Genomic DNA, 9,152 nt, shown 5'->3' with positions numbered 1-9,152 from the left:
GACCCCAACATAATAGTAGGGTTAAAACCTTTTTTAAGTGGTCCGTAAAACTCTATTGGCAAAGAATTGTCTTAATCTCATCATTTATTTACTTATGCCAACATCTTATCTTAAATAATTTTCTGAAAAAACTAAACTGCAATTTCTTGACAGTGTATTTTTTTTATTCTTTATTTATTTCGCAATATCAAAACGCAATTTTCTTACACGTTACGAAGCTACCCAGCAAACATGTCAACGTTGAACCAACGTTGAAAACCGGTCGCAAAAGATGTTGCGGAAACGTTGACAAAGTAATCGATTTTTCAAAGATATGTAACGTTGTTTAATAGACGTTGATTAAACGTTATTGCGTAACGTTGAAAATGCGTTTCTAAATGACGTTACAAAAATGTCGCAACTAAACGTTAAAAAAGCGTTACATAAAAAGCGTTAAATAAACGTCGCAACTTAACGTTGAGAAAACGTTACCTAAAAAGCGTTGCATAAACGCTGTTAAAGCAGTCTATTTTGCAAGGATTTGTAACGTTGTTAGTAAAACGTCCATTTAACGTGACTCAAAGACGTCAAATTTAGGTTGAAATATAACGTTGAATCAACGCTTAAAAGTGCTGTAGAAAATATCGCAAAATATTATTTAAAGTAATAAAACGTGGCTATAATATATATTGAATTATCAAATAAAACTAAATTGTAAGTTGAACTCTGCTCGTGCAATATTTCCATTATATATATATATATATATATATATATATATATATATATATATATATATATATATATATATATATATACATATATATAAATATTCAGTAAACTCCTGGTTATTTGAAATGACACTTATTAGAATTTTCTGCTTATTCAAAGCAATTTTCATTTCCTTTAAATTTTCTTTAACAAACTCATGCAAATGTTGTTATGCAGAAATGCAGTTATTCGAACCTGCAGTTATTAGAAGTTTTAGTTATTCGAAACAATTTTTTGACGATAAAAAAACACATTAATGGAATAAAAAAAAATTAAAAATCGACAATTTTTTCAATAAATTGTAAAATATTTATTGTTTAACGAGGATAAAACTTAAGAAGCACCTCCTTCCAAGGGTCTTTTTCTTTTTTTACTTTCTACTTTTATTAAAATTTGAAAGTAACTTAAAGTAGGTCACTTTAAAGATCATTTTGAGTTTTTCGAGTTTTGGGTTATTTGAAGTAAATTCTTATACCTCTTGGAGGTTTGATAATCAGGAGTTTACTTGTATATATATATATATATATATATATATATATATATATATATATATATATATATATATATATATATATATATATATATATATATATATATATATATATAAATTATATATATAATTTATTATTGCTCTGTTCTTTAAGAACATTGAGCACTCTATTTGTAAAATACACTAACATAATTTACATATATATATATATATATATATATATATAAATATATATATATATATATATATATATATATATATATATATATATATATATATATATATATATATATATATATTTATAAAATATAATAGGTGGGAATTTTTTAAATTTTTTCTTAAAATTAACTTTCCCTATTACTAACAGTGTTGAAAAGTTATAAAAAGTGTTATTAAGGTGGTGTACCCCAAAAAACAGCCTAAAAGTTTTTTTTTCAAAATTTCAATTTTTACAATCTTCTTTTATTTATTATGTCTACTAAGCATCAGTGTTACGTTCGTTCAACTATGTTTGAACGTAAATAAACGTATCGTAGTTTTGTTTCAATTACGTTACGTTTATTTACGGTATTTTTGTAATAATCATCTTAGTTAAACGTAGTTGAACAAAGTTGAACGTAGTTGAACCAAATACATTTTTGAACAACCTAATTAACTTTTAAAAACCACTGATTTGTATTGCTAGTATAAATAACCAAAATAAAATTTAAGAAGATGTTAAATCCAGAGTTTAGTGTGATTTTAGAAAGTCGAGCCTAAGCCTGCGAAAATGTGGTCTCAAGCCTGTACTTTTTGAACTAAATTTAGACTTGGCAAAGTTTCCAAAAATATTGTGTAATTTGTTAGCAATAATAGTGTAAAGGAAAAACATTTGCTTAAAAGCCAATTTATTATTAATTTTATTGAATTATTAAATTACAACCCTTAAACAACCAATTAAGCGCAATTTTTTTGTATTGAACTATTTGTAACAATTCAAGACAAAATAGAGAAATAAAACTTTATTGCAATAAAAAAGGATACATTAAAACTTGTGAATATTACAAAATATTGGAACACAATTTTGAAATTAAATTCCAAAAACCCAAATGTTTAAAGTAGTGGTGTAGCCCCCACATTCCTCATTAACATTCAAGATTAGGCATTTATATCAGAGAGTTTATTTTAATTCCTCTATTTAGAACAAAATTGTTTGACTGTGATGGGAGAAGAAAACTTTTTTTTTTCATTTAAGCTTTGGGCAAAAAATAATCAGCAAAATTTTTTATTCGTTGTAGGGTGAAAATTTGCAAAAGCATCTTTTCTGTTCTTTGCACTTGTTTTTTACAAAAGCTATTAGGTACTGATAGTATTTAATCAAAAGAATTGTTTAACTGCAATAAGACTAACTGTTATAATAAATTTGTTCCAAATCAAGGTATGGACTAAATTCGGACTGAAATGCGAATTTAATTTCTGCATGTGGGATAAGGGTGATTTTCTTTCGTGTGTGTCTAAATGTTTTCTTTCGTGTTTTTCAAGAAAAACACGAAAGAAAACATTTAGACGTGCTGTTTTAGGCACATGGATAGAATCTTGAATGAAAAGTACAAAAATCTTGGATTTTACAAAAAAAACTTAAAAAATATACTGTCCAATTTTAATGTTTTGCTAATTGCATGATACTCCGATTATTTTTTTAATTAATATTCTTCAATATCTTACCAAAATTGCACCCCAAAGTTCTGCTGGATATCCCATAACACTGGGCATTGCCCCCCTCCCTACTTCTAGATAGTCTTTAAAAAATAAAACTTGGAAAAAATTGAGAAATTTGAGATATTTGTTACTCGAGATTCTTTCTGCCTCAAATTTTTTATTATTTTTAGCTGTTCACTAACTGCACTATACAAAAAAATCTGGTCAGTTTTTACTGAAAGTGTTTCTCCATCCCACGTTGTTTCTTTTCCTCTTCGTTTTCAATGCTTTCTGCCAGATTTCTCTTTATTTTTGCCATATTTGAATGACAGAAAACAAGCATGTGCACATTTTCTGGATCAAGGTTGTGTCTTTGATTTAAAACAATGCCCCCAGCAACAGAAAAAACTCGCTCAGATGAAGCAGAAGTGACTGGAATGCAAAGAAGTTTTCGTGCCAGCTTTGAAAGTAATGGCAAAGAGGTTGAACTATTTCTCCACCACATCAGAATATCCAGTTCTTTGGGATCTGGACTTGGCATTGCCAAATATTTATCAAGTTCTTCCTCCATGTTTGATTTTGTTTTGTTTGATGAACAGTCTGAAATTAATCACATTGTTATATTACTATGGCTCCTTTTTAAGAAAACTTTTTACATTGCATGAAAAATTAAAAGCAGCTTGAATTAATTATACGTTTATAAATTAAACATGAATCTAAAAATGGAGAATTAGTAAGTTAGAGTTAAATAAAATGTTTAAATTGCTTTAACAAGTTAAAGAAAAGTATTGGCAAATTGCCACATTTTTGTCTTTGAACATTTAGGACGGCAATAGCCCAAAAAGATTTATATGAGCAATCACTTATAAAAGATAGGTGTAGATTAGCTATAGGCATTTTGTTCATACCCAATGGTTTGGACCCTATGGTGACCCATTAATAAATGACAAAAAAGTGATTTTAGTTGAATCAGCAATGTCTGAAACTTAGTAGGACCTTTCATGTAATTTACTGGGGATATTACATAAAGAAATAATATAATTTGAATTAAATAAATTATCAAATTTGTATTGGAAGCCACTAAGGAACAATAAGTATTTAAAATTTTTTATGATAAGAACTTCATAAACAAGTTTTTGAACCTCACCCTGCTAAACTGCAATGTAAATTTCCAGCCATGTGCGCAAAATCTTTTACCTAGAACCACCCTTCATGAAAAATATTTAGATTATTCAAAATCAACCCTCACCTTAAGCGGTCTTCAATTTTTTCATAGAAAAAGAAAAAACTTCTTTTTTCTAGTTTTGAATTCACAAAAACTTATTGAAAAAGTTCTTTCAAACAAATTTCAAAAGTAAGTTAAACACAGTTATTGTACTAAGATTATTTTAACCAATATCTTCTGTCAAAACTATTTTAACTTGAAACAATAAATATTATAGTTAACCAAGACTTTTATTAGAATACCAACTATTCTACTGTATGTGTTAAAGTTTAGACTGTATCTAAATGCAGGCTAGGTTAAAATTGGGAATTTAACTATTTCTTGTATTATAAGATCAAAGTCTTTATAGCGATCATTAGAACTTCTTACATACTTAAAAAGATTATTATTTTACAAAGTTTCTAAGATCTACATACATATAAGGCCCTGATAATATAAGACACATTAAATTTTTGTTGATATAAAGTTTTTTAAGTAGTCAAATCACCAATTAACTAATGTCAAAATAAAGCAAAAAAGAGGTATTCAATCAGGAATTAATTTAAGTTAAAATAGAGCAGAACAGGAAGCAATATCTACTCAATCTCTATTCAAATTTGAAAGATGAAAATAAAGAAATATTATAGACCTGATTTTTTTGCACTGACCCTTAAATATTTAACAAAACAGATGGCAATACCTTTCCAATTGGTTTCAAACACCAGTTGTTCTAAAGGGTCTGTTTGATCAATGATGTTTGGCTCCTCTGGAATGCTTTGACGGTTTGCATTGTTTCCAGATGAATGACTATCTATAAGTTTTGTCTCGATGTTGTTAAATCGATTCATTTTGTGCAAAACAGCTCCTTTGTAGGACGGATGAAGTAAATGAGACAAAGCATACAGATCTTGCTTTGTTCCGCAAAGTTCAAATCTTTGTTCAAGCTGTTCCAAAAGTTTAGTTGCAAAGTTCTGAATATTCAAGTCATCCGATGTATTGTTTCTATCTGTTAGTAAGTGTTGAATTCGAAACAGTTCACCACAAATAAGATGAATAGTTGGAACTGAGTCTGCAGAAAGCTTTTCAGAAAGTTCTTTGAAGAGCTCAAGGATCGGAAAAATCATTGCTAGAATTTGTAACTCAGCTTGTGTAGGGATGAAGTCATATTTCTGATTTTGAAGGTGTTCTAATGCTGGTTGAATTTTGAGAATGGATTTAATCATCATTGCATTTGAATTCCATCTGGTCGAAACAGGAGCGATGACTTTAATTGGTGCCACTGAAAAAAAGAAATATTTAAAAAATCGTTTAAAGTATTTAAGTTTAAGGATCACACTACCAATGGTGTTCAATTAAACTATTATTATTTATTTTGAAGTATTATACAGGCTAGCAAGATAGACTTGCTTCTACTAGAATTAGTCACTATTTTTTATAGTTATGTTGTCTATTTAGAAGTACATTGTTTACTTTTATTTTCAAATGCAGGAGCTCAAATGAATGACTTGATGAACCCTATTTTACTGACTCGGGTATCTAGTAAATCCACCTGGGTTAGTGGATTATGATATTTCAACAATATATTTTTTCTCATTTTGGTTATTGGACAATCAAGGAGTTTGGTGAAGTCTTGTTAGGAAAAAATACCCCACTAACATGGAATATCAGAAAATGGGTTTATCTTTAAATTGAGGTTATCTCAGAACCTGCAGATTACAAAGGGAATTTACACTGTTTAAGGTACCATTAATGGGTGTGTTTACCTAGACATAGAAAGTAATATAGTCTTATAGGCTCAATGAGCCTGTCTAATTTCACTTTTATTTTGATGAGTAGTAACTTCAGTGGAATGAGACCATGAGTGTGGTATTGGAAGCAAGTAAAACATGAAGTTTGAAGTTAACAGCAATTTTGAATATGAAATCATTAAAAAATGTTCAGTTGTTAGGAGAATATAAAAAATAAAATAATATCGTAGTTCTCCTCAATCAAAAACTGAGGACAGATAAAAATATGAATTCATGAATGACATTTCATATTATGAGCTGTACTCTAAAATAGTGTTCATTAATTTATTTTGGAATACTAAGTTCATATTTAATATCACTCAATGGAATATTTTTGTTAAATCATGATTATTTGGCATTGTTTCAAATAAATATCAAAAAGATATTTGTGGCAATATTTTTTTGGGGTGACAATTTTTAAATGAGGTTAACTAACAGTAGGGTTGCCTATCTGATGTGGTAAAAATTTCCTTTTTTTAAAGGAACTCTTTAACCTTCAACTGTTTTATTAAAAATTCTTTTGACTCTTGTACAGACAGAGTTAGCGCTATTTAGTTTTTTACAATGGAGTCATATATATATATGCTAGGATATGAAAAATTCATCAATTTTCTTCTTTCCAGAAATAAAATCTATAAAAAATGTTTATATAATCTGTGTATAATGCAACACAACTACAATTTGCTATTTTTAAATATGGCATTGTGAATGGTTGGTTACTTTAAATTTTAATTCTTAATTTTTTACAATAGCAGAAGAAAATTGAAAAAAATTTCAAAATAGTGATTTAGTATAAACTAACTATACCTCCTACATCCTTGCAAGCTTTCTTGATCAGCTCATTAGCTAAAGTTGATCGATGGGTTTTGCTGGAGAGCAGGGTTGCTTTCGTTATTGCCTTTTGAATCGGTTCACATCCTTCAACAGCTTTCTGCAAGACAAGATTGATTGCATGATCAGCACATAGTAATGAGTGAGAAAGTTGAGAGCTGTTTGGAAAGGATGCCCTCATATATGCAGCTGCATCATGAACCACTACCTTTTCACATTCTGACTTGACATTTGGCAAAGATTCAATTTGTTTGTCTATTTCCACAGCTAATGCCACTGCAGTGTGAGATCCAGGAAAATGCTTGCAACTGATGACTTTTTTAATGAGGTTGAAATTTCTATTGACAAAATGCAAGGTAAGACTCATGTAAGCTTCATTAGCTCTTGATGTCCACATATCTGAAGTAAGAGCAAAACCATCAACTTCAGGTAGCTCTTGTTCTAACTCTGTAAAGATTTGTTTATGAATCTGTTCATATAGTAAGGGAAGCTTGAACTTTGCAAAAGTTGTAAATTAACTGTGTTAGTTCTTAGTTCTAGAGTTCTTAACTGTGACCCTTGACAGCTGCTTCTTAAAAAATTCTTTTGTTTTTTCATGGTCAGCAACACTGAAAGGCATCGAGAGTGCAACAATCCACCTCATGAAATCCAGGTCTAACTGAATCTGGCGCTTGTCGTAAGTAGAATACTTTGGCTGGAAGAATGATGCAATTGACGCAGCACTTTCTTCACAAAGTTTTTTTGAGTTTGAAGGACTTTGTAGACTGTCTGATCCTGAAAAAATATTATTGTTTTCAGTCATCAGAAACATTTTAGATAGTTTAGATAGTTTTAGATAGTTTAGGCTAATTTTTTTAAAATTAGCCTAAACTATCTGTGTGTTTGTGGAACAGAAGAATTCTTTTAAAACAAATAGAAATTCATACTTAAAAAGTTCACTAATGAGGTCCCTTTTAACTCAGTTCCAATGTTTACTCAAGAGGGGCTTTCTAGTTTAAAAAGTACCTTATTCCCATTAGGGCCAAATTTAGAGAATTGATGTGACTGAGCCCGGTTTTTTCAACATCTTTAAAGATAAATATTTGGGAGTTAGCAAAGTTCACTCCTTCAAAATGTGTCTAAAAACTGATTTCATTTTGAACTCAATATAGTTTATTTAGTTCAGAGTTTTACTGTGGAACTTATTTTTAAGGCCTTAACTTGAATTAAGCTATCTCACCTCATACGTGTTCAGGTGTTAAAATTGTTTATTTTGTTAATTTAAGAAGCAGCCAAAGTTTGCAATAAAAATGCTATGAACCCCATTACAAAACTAAATATGTAACAGCTTGATGGGCATTTTTAGATGCTGAATTAAAAAAAACTCAATTAAATATCCCTCTTTCATTTAGAACTTACTGAAATTTTGTAAAAATGAATCAATTCGAGTTATTAAAGTTTATTGATTGAATCATTTTTACTTGTTATTAACTTTCTTCTTGTCCTTTCTCTAATGTGTACATTATCTTTTTGATAGGTATGCTGTAAAATCTTTCCTTTCACAGAAATAAATGCACAAAAATATTCTTATCAAAATTTTTTGGGATTTAGAACTTAAAATCAGCTTAAAAATAGTTTTCTTTTAAACAATATCTTTAAGCCAGAGGCTTATAAAAACCATGTTGAATTTTTTTACTTGAAATAAGTACCTTACTAAATAGGAATAAAATTTCTTTTAACCCACACTGTAGCAAAAAAATATTAGTATCTTACCTTTGTCACAATGATTTAACTTTTGTCCTGCTTCTAAAATATCAGCAGATTCAATTGCTGCTTGTCTTTTTCGAGAGGCTTTTTTTTCAAGTACTTCTGCTGCAATTTTCTTGTGTTTTGACTTGAGATGACCCCACAATGCAGCTGTTGAAAGATTTTTACGGCGTAGTGTCACATTAGTGCACAGCCTACATTGAACTTTTAGGACACCATCAGCATCTGGCTCACAGTCTTCAAAATGCTCCCATAACTCTGATGCTCTAACATTAGTCTCTGTCATTTCTAAAGTTTTTGTTTGATGTTTAATATCTAACTAATGACAAGCACTCCCAAATCACTAGTAAAATATTTCATTTTAATCACATTTTGAAAACAAAAACAAAATGAAACAAAAAAAGGTCCTATCTAAAATTTAATCATTCATAGCAATATGTTTATATATATATATACATATATATATATATTAATATATATATATATATATATATATATATATATATATATATATATATATATATATATATATATATATATATATATATATATATATATTAATATTAAAGTTGTAAATGTTCTAAATAATGCTTTTCTCTTAAATAATCATTATGGGTTAAAAACTACCAACATAAGTTTTCTTTATGAGTAAAAATATTATTTATTGTTA

The 9,152-nt window shown here is 28.6% G+C and overlaps 1 protein-coding gene across 1 annotated transcript; it reads right to left on the bottom strand.

The window, feature by feature from the left end:
* Nucleotides 1-3,146: 3,146 nt before the first annotated feature.
* On the bottom strand, nucleotides 3,147-8,768 carry LOC136074019 (uncharacterized). Its single transcript, XM_065786316.1, has 4 exons — nucleotides 8,489-8,768; nucleotides 6,713-7,183; nucleotides 4,768-5,397; nucleotides 3,147-3,514 (listed from the first exon to the last, which is right to left on the bottom strand). Exons 1-4 carry the CDS (start codon nucleotides 8,766-8,768, stop codon nucleotides 3,147-3,149), a joined length of 1,749 nt encoding a protein of 582 aa, XP_065642388.1.
* Between the last annotated feature and the right edge of the window lie 384 nt (nucleotides 8,769-9,152).

This window comes from Hydra vulgaris, chromosome 01 (assembly GCF_038396675.1).
Source record: "Hydra vulgaris chromosome 01, alternate assembly HydraT2T_AEP".
NCBI lineage: Eukaryota > Metazoa > Cnidaria > Hydrozoa > Anthoathecata > Hydridae > Hydra > Hydra vulgaris.
Note: the sequence above shows the minus strand (reverse complement) of the source record. Positions and strands in the feature narration are given on the sequence as shown.

Coding starts and splice junctions, on each gene's coding strand:
- LOC136074019 (XM_065786316.1), bottom strand. CDS start 8,768: ATGACAGAGACTAATGTTAGAGCATCAGAGTTATGGGAGCATTTTGAA. Junction 7,184..8,488: donor GTTAAATCATTGTGACAAAG/GTAAGATACTAA, acceptor AAATCTTTACAG/AGTTAGAACAAGAGCTACCT. Junction 3,515..4,767: donor GGTCAGTGCAAAAAAATCAG/GTCTATAATATT, acceptor GATTAATTTCAG/ACTGTTCATCAAACAAAACA.